The 21220-nt window shown below is 36.6% G+C and overlaps 1 protein-coding gene across 1 annotated transcript in view; it reads right to left on the bottom strand.

Annotated features, from left to right (window-relative positions):
• LOC123656719 (palmitoyltransferase ZDHHC8) overlaps positions 1-20897 on the bottom strand; it is a 31825-nt gene extending 10928 nt beyond the window's left edge. Inside the window, exons 1-6 of the mRNA XM_045592379.1 lie at positions 20731-20897; positions 19755-19873; positions 8956-9113; positions 6813-6985; positions 2988-3182; positions 1343-1523 (exon numbers count right to left, since the gene is read on the bottom strand). Coding sequence (XP_045448335.1) covers positions 1343-1523; positions 2988-3182; positions 6813-6985; positions 8956-9113; positions 19755-19873; positions 20731-20822 — 918 coding nt within the window. The 5' untranslated portion in view covers positions 20823-20897. The remainder of the gene's footprint in view (positions 1-1342; positions 1524-2987; positions 3183-6812; positions 6986-8955; positions 9114-19754; positions 19874-20730) is intronic.
• Positions 20898-21220: the final 323 nt, after the last annotated feature.

Here is a 21220-nt window from a genome sequence, read left to right as displayed (position 1 = left end):
AAAGTTTTGGATTAATTTTGAAATAACAATTGTGAAACAGCTCCATTTACACCAAACAATTACACTCCAAACTTATTCTAATCAACAAAGATTAAGTCGTATTAATATTTCAGTAAAGGGACTTATTCTATCCGCTCTTTTAAAACTTTCATACACATTGTGTACCTAATAATTGTATAAGTAATAGTAGAATTCACGTAATTAATCATTACTGAATTATCTACTAAACTGTTTACGGCCCCTGCTTTCTGCTCCGTGAGCAGTAAATTCAATTGACACCCTAAGTCTACATGTGTATATATATAATATTTTTTTATATGTATATAATATAACAAGCATCAAGAAGCTTATCTTAGGAGCAGACAACTGTGTATTAAAATAGGTTACAGATATTTATATAAATTAGTATGGCAACACTCGCCTCACTAAAGTCCGATTTCTATATTCAGAAAACGGTCCATTTTACTTGAGAACCGATAAATTATCAAATAACGATACGATAGGATTCAACCCATAATATCCCAATGCTGAGCATGGGCCTCTTTCTCCATGTAGAAGAATGATGAAAGGATGTTTCAAACAAGACATGGTCCAAATTTAACGGTTCGTAAGTAAAACTTAACGAGTGAACGACCGCCCCGGTGTAATGGTGCGTGTAGTCGTCTATAACACTTGCGGCTTGCGGGTTCGGTTGGATTGCCACTCGATATTGTATATGTACAAATATCTCTTCCGGTTTGGGTGTCTGTCCTTGTGGGTATAGCCACCGTGCCTCGGAGAGCACGTTAAGCCGTTGTGCCGGTTGTTATCATAAACATCTGACAGCGATCGCTACTCATAGTAGGGAAGATATCCGCCAACCCGCAGTGGAGCAGCGTGTTGGGTTAAGCTCCAATCCTTCTTCTACACGGAAAAAGAGGTAGGTCAACTGAGGTAGGGCACAGCAGGAATTTCCTGTTCAAAATCTGGAGCAGCCCGACTGGGGTAGTACCTAGACCTTACTGAAGATAAGCCACAGCCAAATAATACCGTTTTCAAGCAGTATTGTGTTCCTGTTGGTGAGTAAGGTGACCGGAGCTCCTGGGGGGATTGGGTATTAGGTCGGCAACGCGCTTGCGATGCTTCTGGTGTTGCAGGCGTCTATAAGCTACGGTAATCTCTTACCATCAGATGAGCCGTAGGCTTGTTTACCGACCTAGTGATATAATAAAAAAAAGACACCTATCAGTGGGATGTTACAGATTGAATGCTCGTGAATGCAAGTAAAACTAAACGTTTTCTGAATACGGCCTAAGCCTCTAGGTAGTAGTAAGTAGCCGCGCGGCGCGAGTCTGGCCCTCACCTTGTTGTAGTGCGCGTGCGCGCCCAGCGGCCGCAGCGCGGCGCCGTTGTCCGCGGTGTACGTCTTTACCTGCGCGTGCGCGTGCGCGTGCGGCGCGTCCGCGATCGTGGCGATGGCCGCGCCGGCCGCGCCGCGCCGCTTCTTGCCGCTCTTGTAGATGTACCTCGACGGACGGACCAGGCTGGAATTTCGGTTTATTTTTATTTATTAGTATTTTAGGTACGAACAGTACAATATAACACAAAAAATAAGAGACATTAACGAGACATCGCATAAACCAGTCAAGTTTTACTTATAGTTATAAGGAACACATTTGAAGGAACGCAGTTAGAAGTCGAACGATAATAATGCGGGTGGGGGGAGTCAAACAAAAAACGAATAGACGAGAAAATTAAATCGCGTAACTCCGAATTCGTGTAAGTCGGGGTATTACTGTATTCTAATTTCTATAACAATTATTTGTACACTTCCTAACCGCTTTTCTATACGCTGTCCTATACCCAAAGGTTGTCTGGAAGAAATCGCTCTTTTAGCGATAAGACCGCCTTTGTACATCTTCCTCTAATTATACTACTTTTGTTTGTATCCTTTAATGGTGTGCAATAAAGAATATTATTATTATTATTATTATTATTATTATTATTATTATTATTATTATTATTATTATTATTATTTATAGATATTTATACAGACCATTGTTATTAAAAATGTACAACCATTTTTTTTAATACCAATCAGCACTAATATAGCAAGCTATTCTATACTTCAAACAATATTGGACACTACATGAACTATATTTTGTCGTCATCATATAATTACGTATTATAAACTCACACGAGTTTTCCGTATCTTCGTCTCATCAAGCATCATTAACAATACAACGGTTATTTAACCTACAGTTTAAAACAAATAAGTATGACTTAAGTTGACGAATACGAACATTTACATATTTACGAACTTTATTGTTTTAATCTATATTAATAAATGGAGCCGGTTTTTTGTTCGGTTATATAGCGAAAACTACTGAACCGATTGGAATAATACTTATAATCGCTGAACTTATAATACTAGAATTTGCTGACTACACACAGAATTTTGAAGTACGCTAGTAGTAATATTTATTGCACTACTCGACTATCATTAAATGGCTTGATTTCACCTGCATACTATAGGTAGATTGATCAATGTTCATTTACGGACAGTTGAAATATTTTATCCGTTTCAGAATTTGGTGACTAGAGATAGAATTTTATTTTATTATTTATTTAATTTACTACAACACAGTAACATCTTCACACTCGTCTGTTCCTAAAGTAAACAACTTAACGCTTGTGTTATGTTGGTAGCAGCTTACAGGTATAGCTACATTTATTTATTTTTTGATAAATATAAATAATACACATGTAAATATAATATATATATATATTACACCCAGACTCGGGGTGGGAATCGAACCCACAACCCCCGGAACAGAAAGCACCTTAACAAACTGCCCCAACGGGCTAATTTTGACGTAAGCTTCTTACAAATTGTATCAAAAATCTATCGCCAGTAGGCAAAACCAGATATAAATTATTGTTAACGACCGTTAGTGGATACTATTATATATAAACTTTTTTTTTAATTTAAAATCTATGGTTCTTACCTAGGGTACTGTGGTCCGAATTGCGTATAACAACAATTGTTCCAGCATCCCTTAGAGAAGGGGTTGTAACCGCCCGTGAACTTGCCCGTCACTTGTTCGTTAGTGGTACGACCCCGCGATACAAGTACCATATGGAAACCCGTCAAACCGAATATTGGTATCGCTAAGAGTGCGATTATACCCATTATTACCATTCTGGTACATTGTTAAGGATATTAGTTCTATTGACGTACGTTTTCACTGCTGTTTTTAACCAATCTTAATCATAAGATTTCCTCATAAAATGTATAATACTTTTCCTCACAATTAACAAACAAAATAAATTCATAAGCTCAGTGTGAATAAAAAAACCAAACAAATCTTTTATCGGGCATAATTATTACCAAAAAGTCAATATTATCAGCTATACCTATCTAGTATTAACTCAGCTTGATACTAAAAATTATCTAAATTCAATACATTATTAAAATTAAATGCTATTATTTAAATACAGATGAAGAATTATCACTAGTAATGTCAACTTACGACTTGGTAAGGCGACTCCTAAACAGAGCAATGAATACATGCGCCGATCTGGACTGGGACAAGTACAAGAAGGCCAAGTCCAGATACAAGAAACGTTTAAGGTATAGAAGTACCGACTCGTGGCGCAAATTCTGCAGCAGCGTGGAAACCTGCGAACAGGCCAACAGGGTAAGGAAGGTTCTCATTAACCAATCTAGCCAGTTGAGGGGCTCCCTGAGAAAGCCAGACAACACCTTCACGAGCACGCTGGAAGAAGCTGAGACCATTTTGGTGCAAACGCATTTTCCAGGCTGCCGCATTATGCGGTCGGTCGATTGGCTCGAAGAGGATGTGACCCCAACAGAGGAGCAATGGGAGTATGCACTCAAGGTAGTAAGTCCACCAAAAGTTAGATGGGCTATCAACAGCTTTGACTCCTTCAAATCCCCAGGGTTGGACGGGGTCTTCCCAGCACTTCTGCAGTGGGGAGGCAACCAACTGACCCATAGGCTTACCGCTGTCTTGGTAGCGTGCTTAGCTCACAGGTACGTGCCAAAGCAGTGGAGGGAGGTAAAGGTAATCTTCATCCCCAAACCGGGAAAAAGTGACTACTCCGAACCCAAATCCCACAGACCTATCAGCCTAACATCGTTTCTGCTGAAGACCCTCGAAAGGCTGTGTGAACGGGATCTGAGAGAAAACGCCCTGGCTACAGTACGCCTACACTCACACCAACATGCGTACAGCCAAGGTAAATCAACAGAGTCAGCTCTACATGCAGTGGTCAGCAAAATAGAAGAGGCCATTGAAAACAAGGCAATGTGTCTCGGCACCTTCATCGACATAGAAGGTGCGTTTGACATGACCAACTTCACCAGCATCTCGTCGGCCCTGGTTAAGCACGGTGTACACCCGGTAATGGTTGACTGGATAGGTAACATGCTCAGTAAAAGAGTCATCAGACTTACATCATCTGGGACACAACATGCACTGGTGGTTAAAGGATGTCCACAGGGAGGGGTGCTCTCCCCACTACTGTGGAACGTAGTGGTGAATGACCTTATAACCAGACTGAACCAGCACAACTACTTCACGATCGGGTATGCTGACGATATTGCCATTCTAATTAGCGGCAGAGTCAGCAGTACCGTGTGTAATGTTACACAACAGGCGCTACGGATTGTGGAGAGATGGTGCATAGACAACGAACTTACCGTCAATCCCAGAAAGACGGAACAGGTAATGTTCACTAACAAACGACTACTGGGGAACTACAATCCCCCTAGACTGTTCGGAACGGAGCTGCAGTTCAGCTCGGAGGTGAAGTATCTAGGAATCATTCTAGATAGCAAACTGAACTGGAGCAGCCATCTCAACAGCAAGATTGACAAGGCCACAATAGCCTTCTGGCAGTGCCGCAGAATGATAGGTAAAAGATGGGGTTTATCCCCGAAAATCACTCTGTGGCTGTACCAGTCCGTCATCAGGCCAATTATCAGCTACGGCGCAGTGGTTTGGTGGCCGAGAACCAAACTAATCACCGGCGAAGCAAAGCTACAACGACTTCAAAGGCTAGCTTGCATGGCGACTACGGGCTGCATGAGGACCACCCCGACTGCGGCCCTGGAAGCCCTACTGAACTTGCCGCCGCTGCATCTGTTTATCCAACAGGAGGCGGGAGCGGCCGCGGTAAGACTCAGGAAGCTAAACCTATGGAGAAACGTAAAAGTAACACATACAGGTATACTTGGAGTACTGGCGAACAGGGAACCGCTCATCGAAGCGGTCACCGACAGAATACCCAAACAGTACGTATTCGACAAAAAATATAGAATACAATTACATGAAGACCCAGGGGAAGGTATCAACCCCAGGGAGTTGAGAATCTTCACAGACGGGTCGAAAACATCAACAGGTACAGGTTCTGGGGTTTACTCAGAAGACCTGAATATCAACATGTCATCGCCATTGGGAATCCACAACACCGTCTTTCAGGCGGAATGTATGGGAATCATAATGGCTGTAACAGCGATCACGGCTAGAGAGGTACAGGGTTTTCCAATCCGTATTCTTTCCGATAGCAGATCGGTCCTGCAAGCCCTACAGAGCGACACCATGACATCGGGGCTAATATACGAGTGCCATCGAGCTCTGACGAAGGTAAGTGAAACAAACACCATTATCCTCCAATGGATAAAGGGCCACAGTGGATCGCGAGGCAACGACCCGGCTGACCGACTGGCGAGGAATGGATCGGAGATGAGGGTCTACGGACCCGAACCCATTCTACCCCTGCCTTTCGGATGGCTGCGCAGCCAGCTGCGACACAACACCAAGGTAATGCACCAAGAATATTGGACAAACCTAACCACCTGCAGGCAGACCAAGGAAGCTCTTCCGACGATCAACCCAGGATTGTCCCGCAAACTTCGCGGCTTTGGGAGAGCCCAGCTCCGACTACTGGTCGGGGCTGTTACCGGACATGCCTTGCTCAACAAACACTTACACAATTTAGGTGTTACAGACAGCCCCCTATGCAGAGCGTGCATGGAGGCAGAAGAAACGGCCACACACATCCTGCTGGAATGCGGTAGTGTGGCGAACTACAGGGCGACACACCTCGGGACACCGAGGTCGCTCCGGGAAGTCGTCGGCAACGCAAGGGGTCTGCTAGGCTTCCTCAAGGAGCTAGGCTGGCATGAATGAAGCCCCCAGCCTACCACGCAAAATAGGCGCACTAAGTCGTCGAGTTGCGGAGAATAGCCCGTTGAAAATCAATCAATCAATCAAGTCAACTTACGAGTACTTTCTAAAATTGTCTAAAAAGTATTAAAATTCAGTGAGCGCACTTAATGTTGCCATTTAAAAAACTACATAATTAGACAGATTCTACTTTCACTTACATGATTATACACAATAATACAAGTGAAAGGCAATAAATTAAACCACAGAAGATGTATACAAAACATAGATACATAGAATTTATAAGCTATATTCAAAATATAAGTCGAATAAACTACAGCGTCTAATTTAGGATCAAGATTAGTTTACAACTGAACTAATACTTATTTTTGTCCGATTTCTTGTATGTAGCTGAGAAATTATTGGTACTCTATGTACATATTTTCTGCCCAGTTACTTTAATCAGAAAAGGGTTCGTTTTTCTTACGGACTTTTAAATTTAGAACATACAAGATATGTTTTCGAGATTTAGTAGTTCGCATGTGATACGGATAGTTAATATAGCAACTAAATATAGCAACAGGGCTTTAACATGAGTAATTGTATATAATACTAAATTTCCAATATTGAAAAGGATACGATACAATGGGCTCAACTTGCGTGAGCGTCTTGTTATTGTTCATGATGTAGTACAAACTGAGGCCGAATATACTCAGCATGTGTATGGATAATGATATGAGAAAGAAAAAGAAGAATCTGTAATTCCGCCGTCCGATGCAGTTGTTCACCCACGGACAGTGGTGGTCAAAAGTCTGAAATGAGAAATTTCATAATCATATTTCGTATACTAGGCGTACCTTGGAACTTTGGTTGTATTAGTCTTTGTTGTTGCCATTAAATTCGATTACATTTATTATAGACACTGTAACACGGTTTCTCTTCTGTTCGTATGACTATGTTTCATAGCCTGTATATAACTTCTGCTTTGTGCTGTGTGGCTACGGCACTAAAGAATTTAGCCACCCCTCTCTTCCCGTGGGTGTCGTAAGAGGCGACTAAGGGATAACAAGGTTCCACAACCACCTTGGAACTTAAGAAGCCGACCGATGGCGGGATAACCATCCAACTGCTGGCTTTGAAATACACAGGCCGAAGACGGGCAGCAGCGTCTTCGGTGCGATAAAGCCAGTACTGCGGTCACCAACCCGCCTGCCCAGCGTGGTGACTATGGGCAAAACACATGAGTTCACGTTATTTTTGGCGTAAACTTGTGGAGGCCTATGTCCAGCAGTAGACTGTATAGGCTGTAATGATGATGATAATGATGATATAACTTCTCGATAGTTGAGATTTCTAAAGATAAAAAGGTAATGATATTGGTTCTACTTTATATAAATAAACAACTCAGCATATGCTACCTCATTTTAATAATAGAATATATTTGGTTTTGGCAACGAATAACTCAATTTCTCAAAATTTCTCATGGAAATTTATTTACGATGTTTTTCTTTTTACAGTAAACTTCGAATTCACGATCTTTTAAGTATAATTTAAGTGTTTCGTATACTGCTATATTAACTTATAAGATATTTTGTAAAACCTATTTTTCTTTGGTAATATACCGTTTAACTTTTTAAGCGCTGGGGAATTTCAGGCAGCTCACATAATCGATCATACAAGAAAGTTTTGACCACGTCGCAACTATACACAAACTATATTAACTTTATCTGATACCGGACCTGGAATTTATAGCCTAACGATTTCTGAGAATAGTATCACTTTGCTTACAATTTTTCAAAGCTTTTTCTCAATATCTTTACACCACAAAAAGTACAAAAATTTAGGTAACCAAGCTTATCAGTCTTTCCCAAGTCTATATTTACTGCAATAATAACCTAGAGTTAGAAGGATTTTAATGATCTACACTTCATGTCTGAAAAATATACATATTGTCCATCTCCCTCTCACATTTCTCTACCCTCTAAATAAGAAACTAGGTTTAGGGCTTGTTTCGCCGGTCGTAGATAACGCCAATTGACAGATGACGGTATCCAACAGATTAAAGTTTTTGATTTATTTCCTTTCTACCGTAGAATTCCAACATATTTTTGAGGTATTTCTATACGGAAATATAAATCTAAAATTTTAGTTTATTGAGTAGAAACAGCTCCAAATGGCCTATTCAACCCCCTACTATTAGTCTATTCGTAACGCATTTGCAGGACGATCTTTACCCACAACTGGTGACACCGGTCCTTCACATCATCATAAAAATCATCATCACGTTTCAACCTATAACATCCCACTGCTGGGCATTGGCCTCTTTCCCCATGTAGCGGAAGGATTTGAGCTTAATCCAACATACTGCTCCATTGCGGGTTATATTGCCTACCATGGTTTACGATCGCTATCGGGTATTTATGATAACAACTTGGACCGACTGCGTGCTCTCCGAGACACTATGGGAAGACCTACAACGACATACAACCTAACCGAAAGAAATATTTGTACAAATACAAGTATCCACCCCGAGCGGGATCGAACCCGCAATCGCGGATGGTTTTTTTTTTATACATAGATAGGCTGGCGTTTGACCGCTATTTCACCTGATGATAAGTGAAAATGCGGTCTAAGATGGGGCGAAGGGGGAGGGGGGAATCAGGTCATGGAGTTCTTGCGCACACTCTCCGAAGTGTATCCGATAAAAAACCGAAAAAAATGTATGAGATATTCGATATCTTGGTTTAACATCATCGAAAGTATAGTCTTAATTATGCCTTACTTCTATACAGTGGTTGCACACGGAGCAATGGGAGCACCGCGGCGGTCGATAGAACTTGCAGGTGACGCACCATTTCATGCGCACCGTTATGCCGTTTATCTCCACGCTACGATACAGCGGTGCTCGGAAGTCATCCTCGCGATCCTCGTCAGGTGGAGCTGGGGAAATAGTATAATTTGTAAATTAATTTAACTCAACATCTATGAAATGTAACACACATTTTGGCAAATATTGTTTTATCTGTTAGAACGAAAAAAGCAAAGATTATTCCTGTAATTGGTGTCGACAAATCACCTTCAATTTTTTCTTTCTTCTGGCACATGGATTACATGGATTTTTTTTTTTTTTTTTTGACAAACTGCTCATAATACGAGTAGTGTATCAAATAATGACTAGTTTTTCTCACAAATTTTTCCATTTCGAACATGTTGGATTTTAAAATTTAACGATTCGTAAACAAAACTAATCGTTTTGTTTAATCATATTAATCAAATATATAATCTGAGTTGCCACAAAATACAATAATGGCAAAATTATTTTGATTTATCACCAAGAGTTTCTTCTTTGTCAGCATTGATCTTAGACAATGGCATTGTAAGAGACTAGATATTATGTATCGGGGCTATATTTTATTTTTAACTTTCTTAGTCAGCCTTGCGACCTAATGTGACCTAATTGCATTGACTCACAAATCCTGCAGAACGTAATATAACGAGGCATTGTTGTTCTGAGGTGGAATAATTCGTGAAACGCAATTGTAAAGTATAAATTAGAATTTTTAAGTACTTTTGAATCCTCAAATTTCGTTGGAACTCCTGTGATTCATAAAAGATCTTATCGATTATAAATACGCTTGGGATAATCCAATAATTAATAATATGGTGGCATTAAAAGCCTACATTTAAATAATTAGATTAAAAATGTATTTTTATAGAAATTTTGAAATATACTAAACTTTACTGAATATAAATAACTAACCTAATCGCCTAACAGTCGATTCTTTAATTTTATTATTTTTTTTTTTTTTAGAATTTTTCTGTCCGTAAGAACCATCCTCGTACTTCAAGGAATATTTTAAAAAAAGAATTAGCGAAATCGGTCCAACCGTTCTCGAGTTTTGCGCTTAGCAACACATTCAGGGACTCATTTTTATATTATAGAAGATATGAATGATAATAATAAAATTAATAATAATATATAAAATAATATGAACACGTAAAATTTTCGCGTCAAATGAAATTAACTAGACGAAAATAGTTTTCTAATTTAAATTACGAATATATCGAGAATAAACAGTTAAGAACTTATTATCTATGTAGGTCAGTTTCACGAAGAGTTGATAGATGGATGACTATTATTTCTATACATTTATGTACACCGTAATAAAACAAAATAAGCGCGAATTGTATGATGTAAAACTGAAGTACTTTGAAGGAAATTTTTCGTTTTATTATTTTACAGTAATGAAAAGGCTATTAAGCAACGTGAACTTTGTAAATATATTTAATTCCTTCATATAGATCTGGGATTCTTGTAGTGGATTAGACGAAATCAGTTTTTCAAGGTTGGTCATACTAGTACTCGTAAACGAAGACCCCAAAGTTTTTTTTTTTTTTTTTTTTTTTTAATTAGTAATTATTTTATAACAATAAAGATAAACATTGTGAAAGGAATTTTAAAACTAGCTACATAATTATGACTATGAGGGTTTAAGGTATGGTTTTGGAAAAAGGATCTCTTGTCCAAAATAGTTTGATAATCCCTGATTTAGACAAACACGTTAAAATAACTTTTTGATTATTTCATTAAACCATAAAATGTATCAAATAATTTAATAAAAATCAAATCGGCTAATTTTTTCATTATTTTTTTCTAATAAAAAGAATGACAAAGATGAAAAACTCATTAAGAGAATAGCTTATATGTAGAGAACTAGCTGTGCTGCAACTTCGTCCGCATGGAATTTAAAAAAAATGTTGGTCAGTTAGAAAATAAACAAAAATCTAAAATAATAGTAGCCTAAGTTACTCCTTACTACATCAGCTATCTGCCAGTGAAAGTCCCGTCAAAATCGGTCCAGCCTTTTCAGAGATTAATCGGAACAAACAGGCAGACAGACAGACAGACAGACAGACAGACAAAAATTGCAAAAAATGCTATTTTTGTATATGTACCGTGTATACATCCATATGCATGTAGTAAAAAGCGGTTATTTTAATATTACAAAACAGACACTCCAATTTTATTTATTTGTATACATTATTAAGTGTCGGTTAGCTTGGCTGTCGGTTCTCTTAACTTTAATTAGTAACTAGATACTTTTTTCTTTGGCGTTTACAGCTCCTTTATCAAGGCGCGACGTCTTCAAAAACAACTAAATCATTCAAACTTTTATTTCGAACTAGTTGACCCGACAGTCGCTATACTGTCTATATTTCGTTACATTTTTCACTCATTTCATAAGAACTTTCTACAAAGAAATGGAAAACTTAAAAAATATCATCATCATCATCATTGAAGCCTATCGCAGTCCACTGCTGGACATAGGCCTCCACAAGTTCGCGCCAAAAATTTCGTGAAATCATGTGTATTGCCCATAGTCACCGCGCTGGGAAGGCGGGTTGGTGCCCACCGGGCTGGCTTTGTCACACCGAAGACGCTGCCGCCCGTCTTCGGCATGTGTATTTCAAAGCCAGCAGATGGATGGTTATCCCGCCACCGGTCGGCTTTTTAAGTTCCAAGGTGGTAGCGGAACTGTGTTATCCCTTAGTCGCTTCTTACGACACTGTCTGCGTGTCGTAAGGTGGCTATATTCTTTACTGCCGTAACCACACAGCTTTTAAAAAATATGGCTAGGATTAATCCAGACGTTCTAATTTTTTTTTTTTTTTTCGCTTAAAAAAACACCATTAGCGATTAATTTGTATCAGATTGTCACGGTGTATATTTAATCTCCAAATGACGTAAAAAAAAAGTTTATATCGCTATTAAGTGATAATACGCACTAAACTAACGTAAAAATACACTTTTAAGTAACTAACAATAAGTCGAAGTAATGAAAACAATACATAGTAATATACAATTTAAAAATTGCTACATTTTAACATTTGCTACATTACATACTTAGGTACACCCAGTGTTATATAAGAAGAGGTCTTGCAGTAAAAAAAAACTATAACAAACTTAACTTCAACACAACTATGTGTTTAAGTCACTTGGGGAGGCCTATGTCCAGCAGTGGACTGCCATAGGCTGAAGTGATGAAACACAACTAATTTAAACTTTACTAACTATATTTTGAAAGCTTACATTTTTTTTTTTTTTTTTTTATAGAGAGAGGAGGTAAATCTTCAAAAGACACCTTTTGGCTATTGTTGGTAGGTAGTGTAGGATTTTTACCCACTAAAACCCTCCTCTCTTGCTTTAGTAACCAACACCCCGGAACCGCGTTAGCATTACTTCGAGGTGTTTTGGTACTCCACCCTGCCGGTTTTATAACGGCATGTCCCCCGATTCCTATTTCTCCTCTTTTTTCTTCTCCTGCAGGACCACTCTCACATACTCCGACATTCTTTGCCAATTGTCACTCGTCGCCATCATCCATGGAATGACTACTTCTGCCCTATCAGGCATATCCTTCTCATTCTGATAACGTAGCCGCATTTCAGACCAGCGGCGACAGTCAAAGAAGGTGTGCTCGGCGGAATCTATGTGTCCCGGACAGTACTGACAGTATGGATCGCTTCGGATCCCCATACGATGCAAGTACTCGTTAAACTGTCCATGTCCTGATAAGAACTGGGTTAAGTAGTAATCCAGTTCCCCCTGCCTACGCAGCATCCAGTCACGGACCCGTTTAATAATACGGTACGTCCACCTTCCCTTTTCACTGGCGTCCCAACGCTCCTGCCAAAAATTCAGCGTTTCGTCGCGTTCCCGGGTCCTAACATCTAATAAAGGTCCGCGGTCATCCCTCCGAGCATCCCAAATGCGTCTCCTCTCGAACACCAAAAGGTCAATTGGAATCACACCCGCAATGACCAGGGCTGCATCCTCAGAAACCGTTCGATAGGCACAGGCTATCCTTAACGCTCCTCTACGTTGTACAGATGAAAGTTGTCTGCGGTTTTTCTCAACTTTGAGTGCCTCAGACCAGACTTCTACTCCGTAGAGCATTATTGAGCTTGAAACACTCATAAGCAATATTCTACGGCTACTTCTTGGTCCCCCGATATTTGGCATTAGTCGGGAGAGGCTTGCCACCGCCTTTGCCGCTTTGGTGGCAGCACAAACAACCTGATCTCTAAATGTAAGTTTCGAGTCGATCGCAACTCCGAGGTATTTCAGGGACCCTCTGCTAACATTAAACTTCAATGTTTTAACTATACTAAAGAAGTAAATAAATCGTCCTTGAAAGAAAAAAAATAAAACACATACATAACATACAAGCACATACATAATTTAAAAAATCAATAGAAAAAATATACTAATTAATGTTTATGTATAAAATATTGACAATACAAAAACAAACTGAAATTAAAAATTAACCTTATGTTTCCTTAATAGGGTTTAAAATAGCTTGCATACTTGTAGCGTTTGTTTGCAATTTTATTTCGTGCAATTTACATAATCAATAACTATGTCATGTATAACAAGAGTTTTAATTGCTCCGACTGTGCCTACTCGACCGCGTCTCCTACTAGAGCGTTACGTTCAAGATCAAAGGACAACGTATTGACAATTAATAAAATAATTTTTAACAAAAAAAAAACTGACTTCAAAAAGGAAACTAAAAAGTGAAAAATAAATTTACTTAGTACAAAGTAATTCGTATTTTGATTTAGTTAATCAGAAATGATTAAATAAATATTTTATAATTTTGAAGTCGGTGCCAAGTACAACACAAAATTAGTTAATTAGAACTTGTACAGTCATATTTTTTTAGTAATATCGACTATTTTTTAAAGAGGTAAGGCACAGCAGGATAGTTCTGCTCAAAATCTGGAGCAGCGCGACTGGGGAAGTACCTCGACCTTACAGAAGATCACAGCTAAATAACACTGTTCTCAAGCAGTATTGTGTTCCTGTGGTGTTACTCACCAGAGCGCCTACGCCTGGGAAGGCAACGCGCTTACGATGCTTCTGTTTTTGCAGCCTATGGTAACGGTAACCGCTTACATCATACGTCGTATGCTTGTTTTCCGAACTAATCGTATAAAAAAATAAACTAAGCGATTCATATATCGAAGATATTTTACAAAACCAAGTACCTATATTTTAAGCTCATGTAAAATAAACTTCTTTTAGGTGAGATTTGTACATGCGAACGATAGTCGATAGTGGCGTGCTTTCAATGTGTTTTCTTTTACTTTTAGGCTTTATTCGGTGTGATCTGTTTGATATAAATCTGTTCAACCGTTCAATGACCCTCGACTTGTTTCATAGATATTGAATAAACAGTCTACAATGTCCCATTGTTGTATAAAGGCTTTGACTCCACAGAAGAACAGGAGTTGAAACCGATAAGTTACGTTGCTTAAGAGTCAGCTTTTTCGAAAAAATCGATTTGTCGTTTTCACAGATTCCAGCAATAATTTTCTGACAAAAGAAGTGCAAAAACATACTCGTTGCTATTTCATGCACGGTAAAGAGACCTAACCCGCGCCGCGTTGGCGCAACGGTTACAGCCATGGATTGTAACTGTTGCGCTGGCGGTTGCGGGTTGGATTCCCGCACATGACAAACATTTGTATTGGCCATACAGGTGTTTGCCGGGGTCTGGGTGTTCGTGCAGATCTTGTGGGTCTCCCCACCGTGCCTCGGAGAGCACGTTAAACCGTCGGTCCCGGTTGTTATCATGTACACCTGACCCAACCGGCATTAAAGCAGCGTGGTGGATTAAGCTCTGATCCTTCTCCTACATGGGGAGAGGCCTATGCCCAGTGGTGGGATATTACAGGCTGAAGCGAAAGAGACCTACAAGAAATTAAAACGAGATTACAAACGAATAAGTATTTGTATGAACACAAACATCGGTTATGAACGAAAATCGAACCCACGACTAGTGGCCTTAATATAACTTTCACAGTCCTACACCAGAACGATTATATTACGGCATATAATAATTTTTAAGTACTGTTAGATTCGTTTTCACCTGGGATAAATATTATAGATCAACATGGGCGAAACCGTAATTAAATTCTAGTGTACAACACATAGTGCAATACCTTTGGCTTCTGGAATATTTCCAGACAGACAATCATCGATACAATACGTTATGATAGTCCGATAGTGATTAAACCGAGCAATCGACGTCCGACCTCCACGATCACTAATTAAATAAATAGACTATTTTTTTACTAGCAATATTGACTTATTGCCGATTTCTCTTTATATTAAATACCAGGCAATATCTATAGTAAGAATAATAATTTGATCGCAATCCTCCCATCAATACAATATCGACTGCACTACGGATTGACGATACATCACGAAAGTTTCTGAGGATGGATGGATGTTTGTCATTTTTACGCCTCAAATACTTAAATTATTGTACAAACTTGGTAACTACTGAGGTAGGGCACAGCAGGAATTTCCTGCTCAAAATATGGAGCAGCCCGACTGGGGTAGTACCTCGACCTTACAGAAGATCACAGCAAAATAATACTGTTTTCAAGCAGTATTGTGTTCCTGTTGGTGAGTAAGGCGACCAGAGCTCCTGGGGGGATGGGGGATTGTGTCGGTAACGCGCTTGCGATGCTTCTGGTGTTGCAGGCGTCTATAAGGTACGGTAATCGCTTACAATCAGGTGAGCCGTACGCTTGTTCCCGTCCCAGTTATATCATATTTAAAAAAAGTTATATTAATCGAGTACCCTTTTTGTGATGTGATCATGGCCCTAATCAGAAAAATTAACGATTTTTTGGTTAAACTTACGCTCTTCTATCTGCTATAGTTACGGATTTTTTTTTTGCAAAGTAATATAACTTATAAAGTGTTCAAAAAATCGTAAATATCGATATTTTTTAAGTTTGTTTGTAACCATTACTTCTTAAAGATTCAATACTATTTTACGTGCTTTGTGATTTAAATGCGATTGTATTTTATTTCACATTTATTTTTCAAATACATTCTTCGTGAATACTGATGTATCTAGAGCAGTGGCGTAGCATACCTTGGGGTACTACCCTGTATCAAAATTAGTTGGGGGGACCAAATGAAGGGTAAAGATTTCTCACTAAAGAACAAAAATGCTTACATTAAATTAAAATAAATATTTATTGATTATAAGTTATCACTTCCTCCTAGAATAGACAATAGTGACAAGTCTTCCTAAGTATAATAGTGACAACTTCCTGTTCCATCGAAAGTCCTTAGGTAATTTTTTATCAGTTTTATTTATTTATTACTTCTTGCATACATATAATAAAACACTTTTACGTAGTAAAAAAAAGGAAAAAAAAAACATCAGTACAGAAATAAAATTAAACAAAAAGTAGTTACAATGATAGCATGCAAAGGCAATGCTTTAAGCAATCTCTTCCAGACAACCTCAGATAAAAGGAATCATCAATTTTAGTTTTGAAAAACTTCTTTCAGCTGTTGTGGTTGTTACCGAAGGGTCAAGAATAAAACTGTTATTACCTCCGGAAAACCTTTCTATCGTTGTTATTTTTTATTTAAATAGGCAGTTCTTATTTTTTATTATTATGTCGGTAAAATAAAAAAAATATTATTCATATTTTATCATTATTATTTTTTATTTTTGATTTTTTATATTTATTTATATTTATTATTATTTTCAGTAAAAAAAATATTATTCATATTTTATAAATATGTAATTCGTATTTAAATATGATTTCAAAAAAAAACACGATTCGTTGGATCGCCTATCAGTTTTTGAGAAGCAACTACTCTCAATCTTGTAATTGTGTATTTTGTATCAATTTTTAATTTTTCGTCATTTTTTATTTTTATTTTGCGTTAATTCATTATTAATAATTGTTTTGAAGGCAAACGAAAAAAATCGACTTCAATTACATCGACAAGTAATACAATGTGTGAATACCTTATGTCTATGAATTGTAAATAAAATCTTTCATTGTTTTGTTGTTAATAAATTTATTAGGATTTTATGTTAATATAATTGTGTTCGCAGGCAAACGAAAAAAAAAACCGACTTCAATTATATCGACAAGTAATACAACGTAGGTACACGAAAAAACAGTCAAGAAATAAGCATTATCAAAGATTACTCCAAAAGTTGTAATCAGGTCTCGATGAAATATGACCACACGATAAACATCGGCTTTCGGTTAAGTTAAAAATCATCAAAATCGGTACCTATGGCGGTTGCGTGTTCGATCCCCGCACATGACAAACATATGTTTGAAATCGGTTAAAAAAGACTTCATCCAAACCGGCTAATCCTTCACGATTTACTAAAAAATACCGAGCTGAGCTCCGTCACCCAGGTGCTATATATTAATTGTTCATAATGATTAACTGAATTCCGCAATAAACGATGCAGAATGTTATCAACATTTGGGCGCACGCTTAACTCGGAAAAAAGGGGATTGTTTCTGAACTTCTGTCATTTCTGAAGTGAAAACCCTAATAGGCACATGTGACAGTTTTGTTTTTAATGTTTTTTCTCAGGAAGCACGAGATTAAGTGTCATCGTGGATAATATTTTAGAATTTTTTTGCTTACACACGTTAGAGACCCCTGTAGGTAGGGGAGTCCTGTATCGATACGGCTGATACGGCGATAGCTACGCCCCTGATCTAGAGTTATATCCCTTTGAACCTAAAACTTTTATAAACTGGTAAAATTCTCTAAATTATGTGAAAAGGCGATAGAATTTCGACAAAGCTGGGCAAAGTTAATTAACTAAAATATAATTTATCACATAATTGCTGCACTTGATAAATGTGAAATAAGGTACAATTCAATTTTTTTTTAACAACCTAAAATGTATACTAATTGTGAATATTTTACTCTACAAAGATAAAGGAATAAAAAATAATATAAGAATATAGAAATCAAAATATTTTTTCAATATTGAATTAAATACAGCCTGGCAAGAATTTTTGAGATAACCCTTTCGCGATTATTTTTCTAATATGCTAAAATAATCATTAAATAATTAACATCCATTAAGCAGATGGGTGAAGTTCGCCTCTAGTCTGTATCTCCTACTATTATATCTATATATATTTGATACACTGTTAAAGTACGAAAGCAATAAATTTCAAAACAATGATACAAAACACGATAATAACATTATTAATGATACTATTTTACGTAACTGTGGTAATTACTCATCAATAGAGACATTCGTGTGTTTACACATTTGTTTATCACTCAACACTTTTTCTTATCTGAGTCTATCAGCTAAGATATTAATTCATATAATTTAATTCATGTAATATAATATAAAAGGAGTTTTTAAGTAAGGAGTTGTTAAGTCTAACTTCTTCACAAAGTTTAATTCAGAACCTGGTTTTTACTTCAGTTGTTCGATTCCTATTCTGTATCTGGGTGATATATATTTTTCTTGATAGATTTTTTATTTCTGTGTACATTTATTTCAAAAAAGAATATTTGTAAGTGTGTAGTGGTCGTTACCTAATACAGTGGCATAAATTTCCTAGATTAGTAACAGACGTATGTATGTGTATGCTAAAAGATATTTATTTATTTGTTTGTTAATCAAACCCACACAACCTCTAGAACATTAAGCAGACACTGCAAACTGCACCAATGAGATAGTCAATGTCGACAATATCAACGCAAGTAAAACCACATCGATAAGTAAATGTTACACAATTATATATCATTTTGATTTGACAGATGTTTGATTTAAGTTTATTTATATTATTGTACTGGCTGACCAGACAGACATTGTCCTGTCGACTACCTTGTAAACTTTCATACACGTGAATTTAAAAAAAAAGTTGCATTTTTCTGTGCATTTTTCTCATTTTTTTCCGTCCGTAAGGACCTATTACAAAGTAATAGAATACTTAAAAAAAAAAGAATTGGCAGAATTGAAACTAAACAAGCACATCAGACAAATTCTGTGAAAGTAGATCTATGAAAATACTCCATCTACATTATCTTTCATACCTCATATATTAAACAAAAATTCACACACAATAATTACAATAAAACAACTATTGATTAATAATACACAAATTATATCAATGAAAATTAAATTACTTAATAATGGATATAGTCATTTCATCAAATTGATAAATTTGCCTAGTTTAATTTTTGGAATGTCATTTTGAATAACTAATTTGAAAAAAAATGGGGGAAAATTCCATTAAGTAATGCTTTGATAAATTAGTATTACTAACCGCTACTACTTCCTAACCGCTTTTCTATGCGCTGTCCTATACCCAAAGGTTGTCTGGAAGAAATCGCTCTTTTAGCGATAAGACTGCCTTTGTACATCTTCCTCTAATTATACTACTTTTGTTTGTATTTTAATGGTGTACAATAAAGAATATTATTATTATTATTATTACTTAGTTTACAACACTTAATCCCAGTATTTTAAGTAACAGCGGGCTGATTTAGATACATTTTTATTGAAATAAATATATGTATAAATAAATAAATATTACACCTAGACTCAGGGAGAGAATAAATAAGAAACAAGGTCACTGCCAAGTATGCCGAAGTCGTAGATAATTGTATATGAATCTCAATCTTAAGAATAGTTCATAATGATGGCTTATATTATCAACACTTTTGGTTCGTTTATGGAAGTAAATAGAAAAATATTTTACCTTTGGGTATAACTCCCGGGTCCATGAAAGTGGCCAGTGTAAAATTGGCCAAAACAAAAAATGTTATAACACCTTGGTATGCAGGAATCCATGGGTGCTTGTAGAGATAATACTGGCAGCTAAAATAGAAATAAAATTGTTGTATACAAACTTTTTGGTATCAATTTAAGAATAATAAAAAAAATCATATTCACTGATATGTTAAATAACCTTTATACAAATTTCCAGTTAATAATAAATTTTCACAGAGCTTTAACTTTACAATTTTTTTTTTAAATTTATAGAATTTTTTTACTTAATTTGCAAACGAACTTCATAAAATAATAATTTGTTCTTAAAGATGCACCACAAGAAAACAATACACTACACTCAACTCCTAAATAAAAGAAATATCAGTTAAATATCACTTTAACATAATTTATAAAAAAATATTAAACATTAAATACTATATAAATTGTGGGTTCAATGTCACTGAGTGCACAAAAAATATAATAATCACTTATATAAAAAATAAAAAATTGACCACGTCTCTTTTATACTAAAATTATTGAATTTGCTGTATTGATAAAGGTTATTTAAATAGCGTTTTATTTATACATATGCCTACTTCTTAATTTAATTCTAAGAAATTTAATGTTTATATAAATGATTCACACTCTTTCGAGTAAAGCCTTTTGTTTACACCAACTTGGTAGTACTGTACATTAAAGGGCAAACATAAATTATGAATCGAAATACAAAATCGGATAAGAATCTTAAGTACAATGTCGTGTAAATAATGAAGACATCAACACAACCAATGACCACCACCAAATAAAGAATTTAAATTATTTATCCGATGAAAAATTTGTACACACGAAATGTCATACAGGCCACAAGCAGTCCCGGGATAAAAATAGAAGATATTCTTAAATCTTGTGTGAAAGTTGTCAAATCAAAGCGAATTCGCACTCGATCGACATTTATGTATACTTACGGAAAATAAAAAAACAGTGATGTCGTGCCCAAAAGCAAGGTCCAGGCGAATGTCGCGGGGATGTATCTCGTTTTGAGATCGCATTTGGGCATATTGTGTCAATTTTATTTCCCTAAAAACGAATTCTCTTGATTTTATTCACTACAGACCAACATGGCCGCGCCTATTAATGTGACAACCAGAAACTGTGTGGCTTAAATGACTTTGACAGCCAACAGTTAACCTATTTTTGTTAATTAAAATTAAACTAAAACTAAAATAAAATTTAAAACCAAAATTATTCATTATTATAGTTAGTTAGTGTTTTACTAGCATTTTTATTTAATATTTTTTATATTATAGTATCAAAAAACTTAAAGTACTAAGCTATGTGATATTAATGACGATAGGTATTAAAATCAGAACGATCTTGATACTTGAATTTGTAAATTAATTTATTTTGGAAGGTCGTATTTAACTCATTTACCTCGTCGAAAGTGAATGTTGGTAA

The sequence above is a fragment of the Melitaea cinxia genome, chromosome 9, assembly GCF_905220565.1.
Source record: "Melitaea cinxia chromosome 9, ilMelCinx1.1, whole genome shotgun sequence".
Taxonomy (NCBI): domain Eukaryota; kingdom Metazoa; phylum Arthropoda; class Insecta; order Lepidoptera; family Nymphalidae; genus Melitaea; species Melitaea cinxia.
This window is presented reverse-complemented; position numbering and strand designations above follow the sequence as displayed.